Genomic DNA, 23,887 nt, shown 5'->3' with positions numbered 1-23,887 from the left:
ATAATTTCTGAAAAAGAGAAATTTGTTAACATCGAGTATAGATTTAAGTGTCAGGAAGTCATTTCTGAAAGTATTTGTATGGAGTGTAGCCATGTATGGAAGTGAAACATGGACGATAAATAGTTTGGACAAGAAGAGAATAGAAGCTTTCGAAATGTGGTGCTACAGAAGAATGCTGAAGATTAGATGGGTAGATCACATAACTAATGAGAAGGTGTTGAATAGGATTGGGGAGAAGAGAAGTTTGTGGCACAACTTGACTAGAAGAAGGTATTGGTTGGTAGGACATGTTCTGAGGCATCAAGGGATCACCAATTTAGTATTGGAGGGCACCGTGGAGGGTAAAAATCGCAGAGGGAGACCAAGAGTTGAATACACCAAGCAGATTAAGAAGGATGTAGGTTGCAGCAGGTACTGGGAGGTGAAGAAGGTTGCACAGGATAGAGTAGCATGAAGAGCTGCATCAAACCAGTCTCAGGACTGAAGGCCACAACAACAACAACAACAACAACAACAACAACAATAACAATGTAGTCAAGAAGTTGGCAATCGAATAGGTGGCAGAATCACCGGTGCTCATTATAGGTCTTAGAGGAACATGTTCTGTATGCACCTTCAGCGACCCATGAAGCAGCATCACTGAATAAACAGACTTCTCTGAACGCTCTATTCACTAGTGGATTTTATTTATCAGTTATGTAATAGTTCTAACAACTTTGTCAGTGGGGTCTTCGCTCAGTTTCCTATATGTCTGCGGATATAATAAATCATTAATCTTACTATGGTAGTCTGTCACATTCAAAACAACCGTCGCATTTCCCTTGTCAGCGGTGAGAATTGTAACACTATCGTCGTCTTTGAGGCGTAGTATGACCTTCCTCTCACGCTCAATTAAATTACTTTTGTAAGAAATATTCACCACTTATTAGATCTGTAGACATATAGGAAACTGTGTAGCTATCCCACTGACAAACTTCTTAGAACTGTTACGTGGTTGATAAAAGATTTCTCTATTGAACAGAGCACTCAGAAAAGTGTTGATTTCACTGCACTACCGCCAAGCCTTTATGGGTTGATAAAGGTGCATAACGGACATGTTCCTCTAAGACATATAATGAGTGGCACTGGTTCACCGACTAAATCGATTGCCAAGTTTTTGAGAACATTATTACGACCGTATGTGGGCCGATCAGATTCCTGTATCAAGAATTCGGCACATTTTATCAGTAAATTTAACGGCATAGTGGTCCAGCTGGGGGACCTGTTAGTTTTGATGAGATATCGCTATTTATTATGGTTCCACTCAACGAAGTGCTGCAACAGCTGAATCGGATTTTTTCTCCCGATGCTGTACAATTGTTTAAATATTGTCCCAGGGCCACGAATTGCAAATAGAATTATGAGTTCTATGAAAAGATTGATGGTGTGGCTATGGGGTACCCCTTAAGCCCAGTTATAGCAAATTTCTTTATGGAAAAATTCGAGGAATAGACATCGGTAACTGCCAACAAAAAATCTAATATCTGGTTCCGCTACATTGATGATTGGTTGATTGATTTGAGCGGATGGACCAAAAAGCGAGGTCACCGATTCCATCGGATTAGGGAAGGAAGTCGGCTGTGCCCTTTCAATGGAACCATCCTGGCATTTGCATGAAGTGATTTAGAGAAATCACAGAAAACCTGAATCAGGATGGCCTGATGTGGATTTGAACCGTCGTCCTCCCAAGTGTGAATCCAGTGTGCTAACCACTGTGGCACCTTGCTTGGTTACATGGATGATACATTTATTTTGTGTAGGCATAGCAGAGAGGAAACAGGTCGTTTTCACGAGCATCTCAGCCACATTCGTCCAAAGATTCAGTTTATCATGGTGGAGGAGGCAGGCAGAAGCTTAAATTTGCTTGATTTGTTAGTTTTCAAGTAAGAAGATGGTAGCTAAGGCTACACAGTTTTTCTGAAAATCCATCCACACAGACCATTACATACAACAGGATTCGAACCACTACCCACAACAAAAGTGAGGTGGGTAGAACAAGGAACCAGAACTAATTGAGGTGGAATTAAAACATCTCACCAACACATTACTCAAGAATGGTTATTCGTCTGCTGAGGTAAAACGAGAGCAAAAATCATATTGATGCACAAGTGTATGTGAAATCGAAAGTTTTCCTACCTTTCAGTAATAATGTTACAGACCGAAAACGAAAACTCTGGAAAAAAACGCAACATCAAGGTAATCTACTAACCCATTCAGTAGATTCCAGATCACTTAAAATTGGCCAAGGATGCTCGCTCGTAAACCACTGGAGAAAGAAGGAATTTCTAGATCCCATGTAGTTGTGGGTACTACAAAAAGAACAGTCAAAAAACTAATATAAGAGCACAGGGGCAATTTCAGAAGGGAGAGACTGACAGATCAGCTGTTGCAGAACACGCTTTGCAGCCTGGAGACCACATACTGGCCTTCAGGTGAGTGAATGTTGAGTAGTGATGTATTCCATACAGCTGCGTCATTGTCTTGAAATACCTATTGTAGAACTCCTCATCATGATCCATTTGGAGATTGTCCGGGCATCGATTCTTTCCTGTCTGTAGCAAGCATTCAAAAACATCAGCGATATTTCGACCGGTTTTTGTTCTGACAGGCAGTGCACAGGCAAATTTGGAGTATGTATCAATAACCATTAAAATGTATTTGAATCCATTATTCCCATGTGAATATTGCCACATATCTACAAGATCAGCTTGCTACACGTCATCCGTGCCTGTGAGGGTATGTTTTGCACGCTGCCTTGTGCAGTTCTTGAACTACCATCTCCATACTTATTCGATGATACCTCTCTCTCTCTCTCTCTCTCGAAGCTCTGAGATTATCGAAACAATCTCATTCGAAAGAGCTGTATTACCTGCAGCAGCTGATGCCATGAGCAACCACAGTCGATCTATTAGTTCGTTGGGGTCGTCATAATTTATGGGTTTTTTGGTAGGTCTTAGGAAAATAAGATTAAGCCGGGTGTTCTGTCAAACTGCCTATCATGGATCTGTATTTTGCCTTCAGTTACAGTTATGCAATGGACACCCAACATGTACAGTCTCCCCCTGCTCACGCCGAATGTTCTATCTGACCTGGAGCGTGACTAATAATGAATTCGTCAATGGCAACACACTCCTTATCGTGTGTTTTTATTTTTGCTAAGAGCTGTCGAAGAAATTCAGTAACCGGCTTTAAGGTCTCTCTTAGTGTTTGCTGCCAATCCATATGCCCTAACCTCAGCAGCCATAATTTCTCACGAACTGCTTTACGCACTTTAATCACTTTCTGCTTCATCGACTTCTCAGTGTATACTAATCAGACATCTCCGCGGCGTGAGGCTTTATAAATCCAGTCACTTTCTTCCTCCTCTTACTATGATCGTGATCACCCTTCTCAACAACAAGGAAGTCTAGATCTATTTTCTCCTGAATGGCATCATCCTTTTCAGTTAAGTTGGTTACTTTCTTACTGACTTTATTAACTAGCTCATTTAACACATCCACCATTCTCAGAAGAATCTGGTAATATATCTCTAGTTCCGTGCCCATACCTGCAAACTTTATGTGCCATAGCCTGAATTTTCGCATCCAAGTACAAGCGAATGCTCTGTCTGTGCACACCCATCCTCTTGGGTTGAGAGGTGGACATACGGGCGAATTTGTCCATGGTGTAGTGTAGACTGATGTACTAGCCACTTACCATGCTACATATGCAAAAACTCTTGAAAGTTTCACCTGTACCTACCATCATTGAGTTTTCTTGTTTTATCAATAACTAGAATCCCATACTGTGAATGGTTCCAACAATCTGCACATATCTTTACAAACTCATTGAACGACATGTGCTTGATGAATGTGTTTTAAATTCGGATTGTCTTGTTTGAAGGCTATAATGATGTTTGCATTACGCCTGACAAGCTGTTTGGGGATTCTGGAACATGTTTGACTTAGATAAAATACATCAGCACCAATATGACGACCGAAACAGAAATGTTTTCTAATTTAGTCTTGGTTTTCCACGGAAACATCATCAAATATGAAGACTGGTTTTGCTTTTTCAGGTGGGGGAGTATCACTGCTTTCACTGAATGTCGTATGTAACACCATCTACACCATGCAATATCTCTTGCAATAGCTGATACTTGGGTTGAAAGAGTGTTCCTGAGAATACGCTAACATATTCAAATTGGACTCTGTCTACATGAGTTAGCAGAGTCATGAGGACATTAGTCTTCGTGCAATTGGATGGGTTTACAATAATTGCTCGTATATTATCGGGAACGAGAATTCGATTCTTCTTGTTCTTCTTCTTCAGCTCTTCACTTGAATCTTTACAAGACCAGTCACTGACAACAAAGTCCGTGTGGTGAAGGTGCTTCACCCAGCCCACCATGATACTAAATGCAGCAGGTACAGACAAGTAGTTGATTTTATATATATATATATATATATATATATATATATATATATATATATATATATATATAATACACCTGGAAGGATAATAGTATGTGTGTAGCCAGTATAGATCCATCACTTAACAGATTGAGCTATATTGACCACATGAAGAAAATAAGTATATATTTTACTTATGAAGAGTAACGATCATAATCTCAGTAACTGGTATAGCATTGAAAAAAAATACTTGTAATAGTTTCATTATAATGGGAAAGTAGTATGAAACACAACACAAACACGAGTTGAGATTAGAGATAAATTATTTATTTAAAAATCGTGCATTGGATTTAGTATTTCAGGGCTATCATTACTATTGGTATGTATCTTCTTAGCACCTGTACAATATCTACTAAATAATGCTTTGTGGTTGGCAATAAAATCAGGACGTATCTCACTCAAGCCAATAGGTGACTTGCAGTACTCCTGTTTTTGACAAACCCATTTCATCTGCTTGTCTATAGATTTAGTGGTCATGTGTGAATGAAAGTGCTGATTAAGATCGTCAATATGTATACTATTCACACGTAGGGAGTTTACAACTTCACTGTATGTGGCCTCTATGCTAGGCAACCAACAATTCAGTCTCTCCAGCGCAAGACATATGGCAGAGCCTAGATCATATAATGTCATACTTGACAGATATCTTAGATGCAATTGTTACCTGATTTCATGCATAAGGTGCAGTCATCATAAACGATAGTAATAGGAAGTGTCATATCAGTAAGATGAATGTCTGGGGGGGGGGGGGGGGAGGATTGAGTTGGATAATATTCGGTGATCATCTGCTGATTGATGTAGCGCTCTGCACCACACATCTCATCCCAAACGAACTCTGAAATAGGCACTTTAACACATTTGGAAACATTTTCAATTTCCATTATAGCCTGGATCCCCCAGACATGATGCACCTCTATAGCAATGTTCACACATTGTGAATTGTATGTGGTGGTGAAAAGTGTAGCTGCACTCGACGTATTCTTTTTATCTACAGTATCTAAACCCTGTGGATGCACTATCACAGGAATGTTTGACTGGGATGAGTCATATGTTGGCGTCCACTACTGACCTCCATCTAGTTGCTGTTTAACACCACCTGTGGTATCATTTGATGTGTCATGTGCAGGTCGTGTATCCTCATCAGTGGGACGAGATAAGTGGGACGGAGAGGAGCAACTCCTTGTCCTGCTCCAACAAGTGGGCTATGTGCACTACAGGATCCCACATGGCAGCCACTGATACAGTTGCAGTGGGGACTGTTGCTGTAGGTCTCAATGAGATGGCGGTCGAGGCTGATGCAAATACAGACATGTGTGCGGAGCTAGGCATGTTGGCACTCAAGCCTGTTGAACAAAGAAAAAGGAATCATTACATATGGTCCAATAAGTGAAAAGTTTGGAAAATAATAAGGCTAACATGTGAGGGAGTAATGTGAAGTATGATACTTTTCTGTTTAATCTTATTCTGCAAGACTGCGCTGGAGTTTGACTGCTGCTGCTGCTGCTGTTGGCGCATCATGGTTCTTATTCTTCTCCTGCTGACTGACGAAGACTGAGGCGCCAGAGCTACTGAGCTTAACCTATATCTCCTACAATTACATCATCGGATACTTCAATGCTATTGGCTGAAGTCGAACACGTGACTCGATTAAGGGCTCCTATTGCATACAGCCATTTTCCACACCCCAGAACGTCATCAGCTCATTCCATGAGAGAACCCTCTGGTGGCAGCGATAGGAACTAGACCTAAACCGCTTGGTGGACAGAGTGGGTGCAGCCATCTTGAATAACGGTACTTGCATCACGATCTGACGTCACGGTGGCGTTCTCTGGCGGCTGCAATATTAACTAAGCTAGTTGGAATCCAGACCCAGTGGCGAATACATCTGCTTGAAATTGTTTAAATTATAAAGATAAGTACTTTTTTCCCGCCATTTTCCTTGCTTAGTAGACACAACAGGGGTGTGGCGCATTATCATGTTGGAATTTGAGCTTCCCGCCATTTTTCTTGGGGAGGAGGTAACGTTAGTGGAGGTAGGCCAAGTGACCTATCTTACCTCCAAAATTCAAACTTCCCGCGAAAATCAGCCATCTTGATTGACGTCACAGCCGCCATCTTGGACGACGTCATCGCCGCCATCTTGTATAACGTTACTTTGGGCTCATAGTGTTGTCCCAAGTCTCACTTGTTTAGCAAAGGATTCATTGACCCACTTTCAGACCATTTCTGGACCATTCCACTATCGAATAGCTCTTGGGAAAACGAACTTCAAAATCTTTCTGTACAAGCTCTGATTTCTCATATTTTATTATGATGGTAATTTATTATTATGTAGTGGGGCAACAAAATATTTTGACATTCTGAGATTAAAGTTGGTGATTGAAATTTCGTGGAAATGTCTTGCCACCACGAATAAGCCTTTGTTTTAATGATTGACACTGCAACTCACTTATTTCCATTACATTCTCAGCCCTATTTAGCGATAGTTTGTTTTCGATGCCCTCTCTCGATATTATACGGTAAGGACCTAATACCACCAGCAGTACTCTAACAGAGGATAGACAAGCGTTGTGTAAGTAGTCTCTTTAGTGGCTTTGTTGCATCTTCTAAGGGCTCTGCCAACAAAACGACATATTTGGTTCACCTTCCCCACAACGTTTTCTAAGTGATGGTTCCAATTTAAAAGTTGTTTGTAATTGTAATCCCTATGTATTTAGCTGATATCTTATTTATCATGCACTAGAAATCTAACTCGATTTTTTATAACTCGTGTGGAGTACCTCAAATTTCTATTTTACGCTTCAGTTGAATTTTTCGTCCCACACAGATATTTTTTAAACCATTTTACATACTCGTTTTTATCTTCTTATGACCTTACTAAACGGTAAACGACAGCATCATCTGCAAACAATCTAAGAGAGCTATTACCATTGTTCCCTAAATCGTTTACACAGCTTGAGAACAGCAGACCACTTGCGTAGAGGACCTCAGATACCACTTCGGTTTCAGCAGACGACGAAACTTGACCTTACTGACAGAAAATCATGGCGATACTCCATATACACTCATTCTGATTAGAAGCTGCTTGCGAAGAATTGTGTCAAAAGCCTTCTGGATTTCTAGAAATATGGGATCTAATTGGAATCCCCTGTCAATAGCTTTCATTCTTCATGGGAATAAAGAGTTGGTTGTATTTTAAAGGAATTATATTTTCTGAATCCATGCTCGTTGTCTCAATAGGTCGTTTTGTTTTAAGTGTTTAATAATATTGAAACAGTTAAATGTTCCAAAATCTGCTACAAATCGACGCCAATGATATTGTTCTACAATTCAGCAGATTCCTTTTATTTACTTTCTTGTGTACTGGTGTGACCTGTGCAACTTTACGGTCATTAGATTTAGGTCTTTGCTCTAGCAAGTGATAATATATGATTGCCAAAAATTGAGCTATTTCTTCAACATACAAATGTGGAATGGAAGATTTTATTGTATTAAGTGACGTAAGTCGCTTGACTACATGGATGGCATCTACTTCCAAAGTGCACATGTTAGCAGCTGTTCTTGACATGAACTTTGGAATACTTACTGTGTCGTATTTGGTGAAGGAACTTCAGAAATCTGTGATTAGTAAGTCCGTTTTAATGATGCTGCCATCGGCAGCATTATCATTGTCATCATGTATTGAAAGTATTGACTGTGTCTTGCCATTGGTATACTTTACGTATGACCAGAATCTCTTTCGATTTTCTACCAGAGTTCCAGAGAGTTCCGCTGTAGAAACTGTTAAAAGCACCTCGCATTGAATTATGCACTAAATTTCTAGCATCTGAGAAGCTTTACCAGTCTTGATGATTTTGCGTTATGTTAAATCTGGCATGCTTGTTTCGTTGTTTCTGCAACAGTGCCTTGACCTACGTTGTGTACCTTAGAGGATTTTTTTCCATTTCTGTCAACTGCCATCAACATTATTTCAATGCATTTGAGTCACAGTTGGTCGATTCTTACATAGTTGGCGTGGAAAGGATGGGGAATGTGTCTTAGGAAGATGTCAAAAGAATTTTTATCTATTTTTTTTAAATAGATATATTTGCACTTATTTTTGGTGGATTTGGAATGCGAGAGGAAGTGTCAGGCAAAACTTGATTCACACGACGAGCTGTAGAAGCACCTGAAGCAGAAGGCTTTGAATATATAGCATTAACGTCCATAGGTTGATGTGAAACCTGACTATGGCGGTTGCCGTTGCGGTGACTCCCACGCGAGGCACGAGAACGGGAGACATGTTGAGAATCAGAGTTTCTCTTACTACATACAGCTTGTACATGTCCTTTCTTACTACAAAAATAACACTGTGCTTGACGGGATGGGCAACTGTCCCGTGGGTGGGCACGAAAGCAGTTCGGACACGATTTCAGTGCGCGCGGGCGGAGCGGCGTGGCTGGCTGGCTGGCAGGGCACGTGTTGTGTCGCTTCAACAGTACACACACCCGGGGTCACGTCGAACGCGGAAGTAGCCATGTCTAATGTACCTTGTGTGTCTAGCAAGTCCACTACTTACTGCAAAAAGGGTTTTTAAATTGGAGGGTTTGTTCGCGGATGCGGTGGTCCGCCACCTTCTGCGCAATAACGTCTCTAATCATGGTATCCGCATATGAGCGTCCACATGAGCAATTAAAGTTTTTTTTTTTTTAACTACGGTGAAGTTAGGGCCTGAAGGTCCGCTAACCAAGACTTATTAGACTGAGTAGGGCCATGCCGGAGACGAAAGAATTTGTAACGTGCAGCTACCACATTTACACTGTCACGAAAGTGGGAGTTCAAAGCATCAATCACTTCGTCGTAACTTTTAGTTTCTGGACGGGTCGTGGGAAACAATTCCACGAGCACACGGTACAACACAACATCCGCGTTGGCAATGTAAAAGGCAAGCCGCTCTGTACCTGGTACTTTGTAAGCTGTGAAGTATGCCTCGAGCTGGGCGATGTATTCTGGCCAGCGTTCAACATCTGGATTGAAGGCACGAAATGGCGGCGCCATCGGCGACGGCGTCGGTACAGGAGGTGACGTCGGAGGCGCCGAAGTAGCTGCAGTTTGTAGTGTGACCAGTCCATTTATGGCAGCAAGCAGCTGCGTCATTTGCTGAGCCTGAAAACAGATAAGATCGGAGAGCGAAGCCTGTTCTTGTGGCGAAGCCATGGTTGACACAAAGTCGTATAGCGACTGGGGGATATCACAAAAAAGCTAAAGCAGTACCGAGCAAAAAAGGAAAATGATAGACAAAAAAATTAGGTCCCTCATCGTTGCCATCTTTTTGTATCCCGCCTGGGAGGCGGCACGTGGGTAGGAACGGGAAAAAGGTAATCCAAGTCGGTGCTGCAAGAAAGTGGTTCACTGGTGCAAAAACAAGGTGATAACGATTACATAACTTTGTACGCAGGTGCGATGCTGAAGCGAAGTATCCTAGCTGGCTGCACTTGATGAAATGGGCAGAAGCAGTCGCGGAGCTCGTAGATCTCGACAGCACCGGTTAGAGGGTGCCGTCGTCGGTGTCTCTTATAGCGCCAACCTATCAGAGCGGACCTACGTTGTGGCATCGTACCTATCGATACCACAGACGCAACGCTATTTTGTTCGTATCCATGCATCTTCTTCAGCTGATGGAGGGCAGGAAACCTGTAGAATTTCAGATCTTGAACAGCTGCATACTTGTAGCTTCCATAAATCCATGTGATCTACTCCTTTTTACACTTGTTCACATTATCTGGACGATATAGTTGTATCAGGTCGCACATCTGACGAACATTTGCAGAATTTACGTGCTTTATTTAGTGTACTTTTGCAGGCAGGACTAAAGTGTAACAGAGACAAGTGTAAATTTTTTCAAACTGAGATACAGTATTTAGGACATATGATTAATGGACAGGGTATCCACCCCTCGCCGTCACGTCTCACAAGGGAACCTCCCCATCGCACCCCCCTCGGATTTAGTTATAAGTTGGCACAGTGGATAGGCCTTGAAAAACTGAACACAGATCAATCGAGACAACAGGAAGAAATTGTGTGGAACTATGAAAAAATAAGCAAAATATACAAACTGAGTAGTCCATGTGTAAGATATGCAACATCAAGGATAATGTGCTCAGGAGCGCCGTGGTCCTGTGGTTATCGTGAGCAGCTGCGGAACGAGAGGTCTCGAGTTAAGATTTCGCCGGCACGGTAACTCAACGCGTTCGGTCAGAGGGTTAGCTGACCTCTGTAATAAAAAAAAATCGAGTTAATGGAACGACGACGAGCTGGAATGGGTTTCTTGCGATGTCCACCCCGACCAGATCCAACGAACGAAACGAACAAAATGAGATTAAAAAAAAAACAAGGGGTCCTTGGTTCAAGTCTTCCCTCGAGTGAAAATTTCAATATTTTATTTTCAGTTTATGTGACAGACTCTTTTTTGGGAGTGATTATCACATCCACAAGAAAACCTAAATCGGGCAAGGTTGAAGAATCTTTTTACCCATTCGCCAAGTGTACAGGCTAGGTGGGTCGACAACATATTCCTGTCATGTGACGCACATGCTGTCACCAGTGTCGTATAGAATATATTAAACGTGTTTTCCTGCGGAGGAATCGGTTTACCTATGACCATGCGATCAAATGTTTTCGGTTCCCATTGGAGAGGCACGTCCTTTCGTCTACTGATAGCACGGTTTTGCGGCGCGGTCGCAAAACACACACACTAAACTTTATACAGTGAACAGAGACGTCAATGGACGAACGGACAGGCCATAACTTTGCGAAAATAAAGAAAGTAAACATGAAAATAAAGAAGGTTAACGACTTGAACCAAGGACTTCTCGTTCCTCAACACCTCACGCTAACCACGGGACCACGGCGCTCCTCAGCTCACTGTATCCTTGATGTTGCATATCTTGCGCATGGACTACTCGGTTTGTATATTTTGCTTATTTTTTCATAGTTCCACACAACGTCTTCCTGTTTTCTCTTTTGATCTGTGCTCAGTTTTTCAAGGCCTATCCACTGTGCCAACTTGTAACTAAATCTGAGGGGGGTGGGATGGGGAGGTTCCCTTGTCAGTGCAATTAGAGACTTGCCAGCATCCAGGAACTTGAAAGAATTTCAGTCTGTGTTGGGGAAAAATCACTTACTATATTCGGTTTATACCAAATGCAGCGCAGATTGCAGCGGCTTTGCATCGCCTTCGGCGTAAGAACGTTCCTTTTGTTTCGTCTTCGGAATGTGATGCCAATTTCCACAAGCTCAAATCTGCTTTGTTAGTGATTGCTTTGTGATTCCTTTCGATCCCTCCAATCCAGTTGTTTTGGCTGTCGATGCATCTTCTCACGGCATCGGCGCGATTCTCTCACACCGCATTAATTCTGTCGATCGCCCGATCGCTTTTGCGTCTAAATTGCTCAATTCTGCCCAGCAAAACTATTCTCAAATTGAGAAAGAAGTTTTAGATATTGTATATGTAGTAACTAAGTTTCATGATTTTTTTTGTACGGTCGAAAGTTCTATTTGGTCACCGACCATAAGCGTTTGACGTCGTTGTTCCACCCGTCAAAGGCAGTTCCGGCCCGTACTGCACAAAAGTTGCAACGTTGTTCTTTGTTTTTTTGGGCCAACTACAATTATGAAATTTTGTTTCGGCCTACGACCCAACATGGCAATGCTGATGCTTTGTCTCGCCTGCCTATCGGTACTGACGCAGTGTTTGATTCTTCCGAACTGTCATGCATGTTTATTGATTCCCAAGACAAGGAATTTGCTGATGGTTTTCCGGTGGATTTTCGTCGCACTGCTGCCGCGACAGCCGCCGATGCTTCTTTGCAAATTCTTTTGCAGTATATTCAGACTCAATGGCCCCCATCTGCTACGCAAATTCCTGATCCACTAATTCGACGTTACATTGCGCAACGTAACAACTTGTCTGTACACCACGGTGTTATCTTGTTACGAACTGATAATCAGTCTCGTGTGGTTGTACCTCGTTCGTTGCAGTCGGAAATCCTCCGTTTACTGCACGCTGGTCATTGGGGCATAGTGCGGACGAAGCAATTAGCTCGTCACTGCACTTGGGTCGGCATTGATAAAGATATTGAGAATTTGTTTGCTAACTGTCGATCTAGCGCGGAGCATCAATCTGCTCACCGCCAGAGCTTCTTTGCGTGGCCGACTCCTACTGCGCTTTGGCAGCGCGTTCATATTGATTTTTGCAGGTCCTTTCTGGGAAACCCGCTGGTTGATAGTTATTGATGCGTACAACAATTTCCCTTTTGTTTTCCCTATGTCTTCTACTACGTCTACTAGTAGAATTCGGGCTTTGGCATCTGTTTTTTGCATTGAGGGCCTTCCTGAAGTTATTGTGTCCGACAATGGCCCACAATTTGTGTCATCAGTCCGAAGCGTTCTGTGCTGCTAATGGCATTCGCCACCTGACCTCAGCCCCATTCCAGCCTCAGTCGAACCGCGAGGCTGAACGCTTTGTGCATACGATTAAGTCGCAGATGAGCAAGTTGCGCGCTCTGGACTTTCCTTGCTTCCTATCGCTCTCGGCCGCACGGCACCCGTTCCCCAGCGGAATTGCTACATGGCCGCGCCCATCAGTCGTTTGTCCAGCTACTGCACCCGCTGCTTCGCATCGTTGTGGCTTCGCGCAGCACGATTTGGTGTTATATCGTATTTTCTCTGGCAGGCAGCGCTGGGAGCAGGGGCGCATTCTTCGCCAGGTTGGCCGCGCCTTATTTGTCATTTCTGGTCCCGGCGCTGTCAAGCGACACCGGAACCAGATCCGTTTGCGCTGTCCTCGGTTTCCTGCCGCTGGTTGTTTTCCGGCAGAATTGGAGGCTTCGCGGCTTCCGCCGCCACGGCCCACGACTCCACCCACGGCACCTCCGCCACGGGCGCGCCTCCAGCCGTCGCCGCTGCCGGTCCGGTTACTTGCTGCGGACAGACGCCTCCCGCCGCCGCCGCGTTTCTCCGCGGTGCTAGAACCGATGGACGCTGAGGCTGCCGTCACGCCGCCGCCGCATGTGGAGGTCGTTGCTCCGCCTCCTCATCCGAGCATACCCAGTAGCGGTGCGCTTCCACGGGGCGTTTCCCCCGCCCCCCTCGCGAGCAATTCGTGGTCGCGAGTGGACAGTGCGCCACAGCACTTCCGCTGTCCGCCCCCTCAGCTGCACCGCACCCGGGTCCCTCCACCCACCGTCGGAAACCGTACTCAACGACGGTCCGTCATTTCAGGGGGAGGGATGTGAGCCAGCTAGGACACTTCGCTTCAGCATCGCACCTACGTACAGTTATGTGATCGTTATCACCTTGTTTTTGCACCAGTAAACCACTTTCTTGCAGTACCGACTTGTATTACCTTTTTCCCATTCCTATCCACGCGCCACCTCCCAAAAGTAGTCAAATGTTTTGTGAAATGATTTGTCTAAAAGAAGCAAAATAGTTAGAGAAACATTTGATGTGCCTTTCAATAACGCTCTAAATTATGTGCACCAAATGAGGTACGATAGATTAGAGAAAGATTTGATGCGCCTTTCAATGATGCTCGAAATCTTGTACAGCAAATGAGGCACATCAAATATTTCTCTAATTTATTTAATTTCTAGTTTTTAGACAAATTATTTCACAAAACTTTTGACCTTAGTTTCAAAAATTTTGTAAGCCTTATTTGTGCAGATTAATTAGATTAATTGAAACATATGGCAGTGACATTGATTACTGATTAATTACTTTCCCACCAATCATATATCAGTAAAATTTCATAGTTGTTCAATGTTTTTCATTAGGAATTTAATGTGTGTGATATACTGGGGTACGTGTATACACTTAAACATCAAGTTCTTTGAAAAGGCCTAAAAAGTATACTTTGAGATGCAGTGTAATGACAATAGATAAAACTTACTACACAGAACCGATGACAGAATTACAGTTGGGTCATTTTAAATGTGAAAAGTATTTGGGACCAAACACAGGACATACGACGTGTTTGTAACCAACCTAAGTTGATACCGCTATGCTACGGACATCTCGTACCTGAAGTCACTAATCTTTCCGTATTTACGTTAGTCAGTTATTCTTCCATACTTATTTTCTGTGGAAAGTTCGTGGTCACATAAGAGACACTCATATTTAATTCATTGATAATATAGTCGAACATATCTTTGGTTGTCCACGTATATTCGAAGAATTTGGTGACCTTCGTAGTTCATATAAACTGGAAATTCTCCATGAAGATTACTCTCCTTATAAATTTCATACATGGCGCTCTTTCATCGCCTTATTTTCCTAACTAAGGATAATTTTAATGCATTACTCTCAAGCTGCAATATTCTATGGTTTATGGACGTCATTTTGTAGAAGCAGCTGCTCAGTTCAAGTAGCCATCTTATAACAGGAAGTCGCCTCTAGCACACAGGACACCAGAGCATATCGCTGATGCTGCCACTTGTAGATGGATTGTCGCATGTCCAGATGTCGTTCGCTGTTGGTCACTTCTGTTGCTTACGTAGGACATGGCCTTATAGTTCGTTGTTTTGGAGCCTGAAAAAATAATTGCGAGGATTTTGTTTCAGCAGTATATCACTGGAAGCTTCATATTTTTCATTTTTTAACTGTTTTATTTATATTTTCTTCTCTGTTCTCGGTATCGAGAGTAAGTTTGTAGATGAAACATGCTCGAGTACAACCTATACCAGATCCCACCATCAGTTTTTGTGTGCCGGCATATGGTGCATAGTAAAGTTAAATAACGTGCTGGGGATCGACTGGTGGATGCTTGAGTAAATGAACATTTTCCTTTGGGACCACTGTGTCATTATCTCCTTCTCACCACCTAACAGTATTGCGCGAGATTAAATGAAGGATGTCTGTCTGTTTGAATTGCGCTTAAGTGATCACTTTTATCATAAATACTGTTTTGTGCACTGAAAATTAACTGAGAGAACATAAGCTTGTAGCATATCAAGTTTGGGTTTTCTTGGAAATAATGAAACAGATCAAATTAAATGAAGCCAGCTTAGCTGCTGATTAACCCGAATCTTTTCTTTCCCCAACATGTCATTCCTGCAAGCAACTTCAAAGCATTATTTGTTGCAACAAATGTGTAGTAGTAATGGCACAAATGGCTGATAACCTAAGTGTAGAAGACTCATAGAGCCTTACACATTTATGAGACCACTTTCACTAACCCTTACATACCTCTATCTACTTATGGAGATTAAGATCCACGTCATCTGTTGTGTAGTTAAATAATTTACAAAGATCATTTCGCATATTTTACCTGACCAACCCTTTGCTCTCCGAGCTAAAATCTCTGCAGGGTATGTGTGGAAAGTGAATCTCACGTTTGCAGATACAAAGAGAACGACCATAGATGGCCATGGCCACAAATATAGTAAATAACACAGGTTCAAGTGTGCAGTTTGCTCTCAGGTCAGGTACAGCAACCTTTCATATGGCGATCCTGTACCAGAATCATATTGCAACCTTTCAGTAGTAGCAGTAGATTCATAATGTAGATTCAAGTAGGTTCCTATCTAAATGTAGTAGTAGTTTCATATCACAGATTCTCAACTAGCTGTACTGCAACGGCCACCCACATTATTCTTTAACTTATACTGATTTTCAGTGTAATAGAAATTTGATATCAATATCGTGATTGGCATCATTATGTATGGGGTAGTACAACACATTAGCCAGACAGTATACTATGGCACTGCACTAGAATGTGATACCCAGATGGGATATTACAGCACATTAACTGGACGGTATAATTTAGCACTGTACCCAAACGCGATAATGGGGTAGGGTAGCACTCATGAGGGGCAGTCTACCTTCCTGTGAATGTGCCTCGTCCGATAAAGAATATTCCTTGGACACATGTCATTCAATTCCATGTATGCCAAAAACGTAGGGCAAAGTCACAGCATTGCAGCTTATCTTGGAGCTTCATTTGTTGCAAATTCTACATCTTGTAGGGACACCAGTGTAAAACAAGCCACAAATGTTTTGATCTGTTGACCAGGAGAGAGACAATTCCCATGATACAGCTTGAACACTGGCTACAGAATTTGAGGAATGTGCTGCACAGTCAACTATAGTACAGTAAATTCATCAACAACTGCCGTGGGAATGGGTCACCTCCTTCTCACCACTGCATCACTTAATTCACACAGCAGCACTCCCGACTGCAAAAAACACAAGTTTCTGATAGTTGTAAATGAATATCCACTCTCAGATTAGGAAAGTCAAACCAGTTCTCTCTGTTCAGTGCCTGCAACATGACCTTTTTCTTTCACTTTCCAGCAGCTCCCAAGAGCACATATCCCATCACCACATCCACCGACGTCACCAAACTTTAGCCAATCGATTCTCAAGTAGCTCTCCACCACATAACACACTTATTACAACACTTTGACACGTCGTGTTCAGTTGAATGGAATTAAAATGAACTGAAAACGTAAATGTAAATAGAATTGTACCACAATTCCTACACTAAAAGTCTACAACTAATTTACACATATTACATGAAACATTATTTGATATGATTTTCGGACTTCTTGCTACGTCAGTTCAGTGTAAAACCTCAAGCTTTCGATGATTTCCACAATCGTCAAACCTGCTGCTGCAGTGGCCATATTTACTCCAAAGACGTCTTCTGATTGGTCGGTAGTTACGTCATGCTGTTGCATATGGTGACAACGTGTGCAGTGGTGGTGCCACTGCTCCCGCCATAGCGTAAACATTGCGACGATTATCTCTGCCTCTTTTCTGCATTGAGAGCTCGCTTCCATGTACCGCTAACATTAGAAGGTTTTCTGACACATTGTTATTTCTACAGCCTCTGTAATTAAAGAGTCCAAGTATGTAGGAGCCTAGTAGAAAAATTTTGTTTTCTCAAACAGTATTTTATGTTTGTTTGTGAGGCTGTGCTCAGCAACTGCAGATTTCTCCAGTTCTCGATTTTTATATGCTGTTGACGTTCTGCACAACGGTCGGAAACGGTGCAGATGAACTGACTAATGTAACTGTTTCCGCACCGACATGGGATGTTGTAGCATATGCTTTATCTTCTTAGGAGGTCGTAAAATAGATCCGATACTTCGTCTTTCCAGGACTCTGCATACTTTGCTGGATGTAGCGATGCAGAAGGGAAGGAATGCAATCGGTGGCTCATCACGTCAATGTTCAACATTTTCAAGTTTCCTTTTCTTGGAGAACGCTGACTTGATATCATGTGACACACAGCTGTTCCTTCGGAACACATACTTCAGATGATTAATTTCAGAATCCAGTGTTTCTCTTCAGAAATGGTTTTTGCTCTGTGTGCCAGTGTATTTAAATCTGTTCTTTTCTGTACTTGATGGTGAAAACTCTGGGCGCTAAGTTATGAATAAGTGTGCGTCACCTTGCTGTACACTGCACAGCTGAGACTTCCATCTGACTTTCGTTGTACCAGGATATCTAAACTACGCCATGTCGCCAGACCATAAACGTGTCGTGAACATAACGATAAAATGAAGATGGATGAAGGGAAGCTTAATGTAATGCACGTTCTCAAAATGTTCCACAAAAAATGGCCTTTACTGGAGACAACGGAGAACCTACAGCCATTCCATCCGTCATTTTATAAAATTTAATGCCTTCCAAGAAGTAGGTGGTCGTCATAACATGTCAGAACAACTTAATCGTTTCAGGAGAAATCACGTTGTCGGCGCGAAACATTCACAGTTGCGGAGTAATTTGGCATTTCTGAAAACACCTTCGGGATAAGGAGATTGTGCCCAAGTTTGCTATGGTAAAATATCACCTAAGGCCGGCAGGAGTTTACAGAAGACCAGCATGGCTATCGTCAAAGAAAAGATACGACATACAACTGGATACCAATACACCCAATTTATATAATTTCCATCTCTTTTTATCTGCTGTCCTCTCATCTCTCGACTGGGAGTGGGTCGATATGTCGATGGCAGTTCATCAAAGAGTTCACAATAGCAATACAACGGTGAAACAGACTAATAAATTTGACCGACTTGCAACCACGCAAAGATAAGTGTCATCTCATGGAACAGCGCGAGCTATCATCAACTTGTCAGACAAGAAACTGGACGGAGGAGCCAACTCTGCCCTTAATAATGGACTGAATTTCGCTCCTACGCAACGTGTTGTACCTATCGTGGAGTTCATTAGTGGAGTGGAACAGGCAGTGCGGCTTCTCTTGCAAGACGACGCCGACGACGTAATACCTGTAACCAGACGCATTTTAGCCTCAGCCAAGCCGCCCAAATTTAACACCAGCAAAGCAGAGAGGAAGAGGCTCCATGTGCTGTGATAAGATGAGTATCTTGTGATACTTCCTGCTGACAAGGGAAATGTCATAGTTGATCTCAATACTACTGAATATCACAGCAAAGTGGCATCGTTATTGGAAGATAGCAACTACAAATGCCTAAAACGGAACCCAGTTCTATCGTACAGCAGAGAAACAGTGGAGCTCCTGAAGAATTCTGGTCTACCAAAGAATGCCACCAAAAATCTTATAGCACGAGCTCCTAAACTTCCTACGCTGCACGTATTACCTAAAGTCCGCAAGCAAGGTATTTCATTAAGGCCAGTTGTTAGCGTCATTGGTTCTCCCACCTACAGGCTGGCCAAGTATATAACTAAGTCGATAGCTGGCCACTGTGAACACCTCATCAAAAACTTCCAGGTGTTCATTGAGAAAATTAAACAGATGAGAGTTGGCCCAAACGATATTTTAGTTAGCCTGGATGTGGTCTCACTATTTACAAAAGTTTCTGTGGAGGAAACATTGAAACTGTTGACAGAACATTTCCTCCTGATACGATAAAGTTATTCCGACATGTTATTACGATCATCTACTTCTTGTAAGTCGATAAATTTTATGAAATGCGGATGGAATGGCTATGGGTTCTCCGTTGTCTCCAGCAATAATAAAAAAAATGTGGAACATTTTGAGGGATGTGCATTAAATTCGGCTTCCCTTCGTCAATCTTCATTTTATCGTTATGATGACGACACGTTTGTTGTCTGGCCACATGGCGTAGAAGCTCTTGAGCACTTCCAGGAACATATGAACAGCTAGAACCCAAACGTCCAGTTCACTACCGAGATAGAAGAAGCCGTTTTTAGATGTCCTGGTACAACGAAAGTTGGATGTACTTCTAGACCACTCAGAGGACCGCAATCCGACACACCCTAATTTATATCTCAGCGCTCAGAGTTTCCGCCATCCAGTGCAGAAGAGAGCAAATTTAAATGCACTGGTACACTGAGCAAGAACCATTTCTGACGAGTACCGTTTGGAGTCCAAAATTAATCATCTGATATACATATGTGTTCCAAATGAACTGTTATGGATCACGTGATATCAAGCAGCATTCTCTAAGAAAAGAAAACGTGAACATTCACGTGGTGAGCCACCGATTGATTACATTCCTTCCCTTCTGCATCACTACATCAAGCACAAAATATGCAGGTGTCGCGAATTCGACTGTTAATATTTGTAAATTATATCTCTGAAATTTGTTTGCATTCTTATTAATTATCATCTCTGATCTTGTTCACATCTACAATCTTTTGAGTGTTCATTAAACGTATAAATACATCATTTCTTGTCTTTTATGGTCCTTCTAACATAAACCATAAACCATTCAGGTTCCTGGAAAGACGAGGTATCAGATCCATGTTCCGATCTGCTAAGTAGGTAAAGCAGATTCTACTCCCTGTTACGGTCAGTGGCCTCAGTATTCCTGGGATTTACAACATCTCATGTGAGTGCAGAAGAAATTACATCGATCAGTCCACCCACACCATTTCCGATCGGGGTTCAGTACATTAACAGCATATTAAAAATCGAGAGCTGGAGAAATCTTCAATCAACATAAAATATTGTTTGATGAAACAAATGTTTTGTTCCAGGCTCATGCATACTGGGACTCTATAACTAAAGGGGCTGTAGAAATAATAATGTGTCAGAAGCCTTCAGCCGTGATGGTGTATATAACTTTAGAGGTGGATGAAAGCGAGCTCTCGACGTAGAGAAGAGCCGGAGTTACTCCTCACGGTGTTTACGCTCCGATGGAAGTGGTGGCACTACCAGCGCAGATGTTGACGCCATCTGCAGGAGCATGACATAGCTACCATTTTTGGACTACATAAGGATAGCACACCAGCAATTTTTACAGTCAGTTGCTTCTGACGTGGACGATGGAGGAAATCGTTGAAGCCTCTAGGTTTTACCGTGAACTGACGTGACAAGAATACCGAGAATGTGTTATACAACAGTGCCGTCGTGAAAGACTTGGTTCTCATTATTTGATACCATGTTTACAAACACTAATTACTATTCCTTTAAATATATATGTATGATTTACATAGATAATGATGTGCACTTATCACACTTGCAGTCAAACACTGTCAACATAGTTAATATGTTAAATTAATTTGATATACTAATAACAACGCACCGCTTCACGTATAAGTGCATCACAGCATATTTTATAAAAAAAATAATTATTTCTCTTGTTATTCATGATAATGGCTACTATGCAATACCGTTATCTGATGTTATGTCTACATTGTAAGTCAGCCTTCTTTCTTCTTTATACTGTGTAAAAATTTGTGGTGTAGAGTCTAGCTATGCTTGAAATTACGATTGGTGCTTGTGTACATAGCATAGTCTTTCTTGGACTCTCATATAACCTTTAAGCTTACTGCATCATTATTCCTTGTCTCATTCTAAGTTATTAGAGTGTCTGTTCTGTTCTGTGTTTTGATATTTCCAAACAACACTTAGCTTCAGGCATCTGCAGCTGGTAGCGGCCCTCTCAGCTTTTCCCCGAAAGTGTCTACCACGTAAGGCCAAATGCTCACTCCTGCTAGTCTTTGCTTTCACGATAGGCCCTCACCGTGCCGACATTGACGGAACCCATTACCGTTTACATGGCCTCTATTTGTACATACAGCCCAATGAACAATTTTCTGTAGCAGTTCTGTGCTGGGTGAGTTTCCCAAATTGAAAACATCCCTGGCGGTTTTCAACAACATAAACGAATAGTTATGCTCCTTCACTGATCCAGCCTTTCCACAACACTCGTTATGGGTCGTCTGTTAATTTCTCAAACCTCTGTACATTATTACAGCAGTGGAACCTTACCTGATTTCCCAATTTTAACTTACACTAACGTAGTTCCAAATAACTCTCAACGGCGGCCTGAGGCTTCCTCTCGGACCTGGTCACGTTAGAAGGTGTACCGAACCAAAAACACAAAGCTACCTCGCGGTCAGGCGCACTGAACGGAGGACGGAACATCTCAGTACATTTCTAGTGGGAACAGACCACGGATGGGGAAGGCTGTAGGTATAAATATTGGACCCATTCGACTCGACTAGCAGTCTCAGGTAGCTCCTCATGAAGACAATGAGTCACGTTGTTGAAATATTGTGCATGAACGATACTGGTAGGCATCTGGCAGAACACCCATCTCCTCAAGATGTCAACAGATCGCCGAGAAAGCATGAGCAATTACATTCACACACCTGTCGATGGTGTGTATGTGTGTGTGTGTGTGTGTGTGTGTGTGTGTGTGTGTGTGTATGAAACTGTATTGACATCTGACCATGCCTCGTGGTGCTACACTTTATTTTCTCAGGCTGTGTCTATACAGGCATTTAGTGTAGGAGAATGAAGACCACATAAATCTCATGTCTTTGGTTGCATATGATTCTCATAGGTTGTTTTGAGTTTTAAATACAGTTCCACTACAAGATGCATTCCCGCAGAATATTATTCCATATCTCACTGCTGACTCCGAATGTGCGTGATATGCCTGTACTACTGTTTCTCTTTTACAGCTTGTATTCTATATCTGTAGCATACAACAGACTGATCATACACGGAGGTGACAAAAGTCATGAGATACATCTTAATATCGTGTCCCAATCTTCATTTGTATGGTGGAGAGCTGCAACTTGGCATGGACGAATTCTACTAGTTATTGGAAGCCCACTGCAGAAGCACTGAGCCATGTTTTCTCTATAACGGTTCATAATTGCGAAAGTGTTGCCAGTGCAGGATTTTGCGCAAGAACTGACGTCTCAATTATGTCCCATGCCAGGTGGTCTGGTTGGCCAAATCATTTGGCTGAATTGTTCAGAATTTTCTTCAAATCAATATCGAACGATTGTGGCCCAGTGACATGTGCATTGTCAGTCATAAAAGTTCCATTGTTGTTGTCTGAACATGAAGTCCATGAATGGTTTCAGATGGTCTCCAAGTACCCAAACATAACCAGAGGACTCAGTCCATTCCACGTAAACACAGCACACATCATTATGGAGCAACCACCAGCTTGCACAGTGCTTGTTGAGAGCTTGGGTCCATGGCTCCATGAGGTCTGCATCACACTTGAACCCTACCATCAGCTCTTATCAACTGATATCGGGACTCGTATGACGAGACCACTGCTTTCTAGTTGTATAGGATCCAACCAATAGGGTCAGGAGCCCAGGAGAGGCTCTGTAAGTGATGTCACGCTGTTAGCAAAAGCAGTTGCGTTAGTCATATGCTGTAACAGCCCACTGACGCCAGATTTCGCCACACTGTCCTAACGAATACGTTCGTCGTACGTCCCAAATTGATTTCTGCGGTTATTTCATGCAGTGTTGCTTGTCTGTCAGCACTGATCACTCTATGCAATCGCCATTGCATTTGGTCTGTAAGTGAAGGCCATCAACAACTGTGTTGTCCATGGTGAGAGGTAATGTCTGAAAATCGGTATTCCCAGCACACTCTGTGCACTATCGACTTCAGAATATTAAATTCTTAACGATTTCCAAAATAAAACGTCCAATGCATCTAGTTCCAACTGTCACTCCACGTTCGAAGTCTGTTAATTCCCACTGTGTGGCAATAATCATGTTAGACACCTTTTCATGTGAATCACCTATGTACAAATGACAGCTACGCCCATGCACTGCCCTTTTATCCTCCTGAAACCCAGACACATTTTTGTAGAAATTATAAGCGAAATTGTTAATTTTGTGTTCCTTTAGGCCTAAAACTACTTGGGTAAATTCTTAAACAAATCTTTTACAAACAATTTTCAAGCAATTGTGTGTACAGTATATTGTTCTTTTGGGCTTTGTACTATGAAAGGTATATATAAATTCACTAATGATATCGAAAGTAAACAAATGTAATATTATTCAAACATATTTATTGAAAGTAATCAAACGGATTAAAATATACGTTAAAAACACATTTTGGTGAAATTTAAAAAAAGTAACATACATAGTAAATAAAATGTATAACACAGTCATGGGAGATTATTTTTCATGAAACATTTTAA

The 23,887-nt window shown here is 42.1% G+C and overlaps 1 protein-coding gene across 1 annotated transcript in view; it reads left to right on the top strand.

Annotated features, from left to right (window-relative positions):
- The window catches only part of LOC126298163 (neural Wiskott-Aldrich syndrome protein-like), a 28,750-nt gene extending 14,985 nt beyond the window's left edge, over positions 1–13,765 (top strand). Inside the window, exon 2 of the mRNA XM_049989473.1 lies at positions 13,204–13,765. Coding sequence (XP_049845430.1) covers positions 13,204–13,765 — 562 coding nt within the window. The remainder of the gene's footprint in view (positions 1–13,203) is intronic.
- Positions 13,766–23,887: the final 10,122 nt, after the last annotated feature.

This window comes from Schistocerca gregaria, chromosome X, assembly GCF_023897955.1.
Source record: "Schistocerca gregaria isolate iqSchGreg1 chromosome X, iqSchGreg1.2, whole genome shotgun sequence".
NCBI classification, from domain to species: Eukaryota; Metazoa; Arthropoda; class Insecta; order Orthoptera; family Acrididae; genus Schistocerca; species Schistocerca gregaria.
Note: the sequence above shows the minus strand (reverse complement) of the source record. Positions and strands in the feature narration are given on the sequence as shown.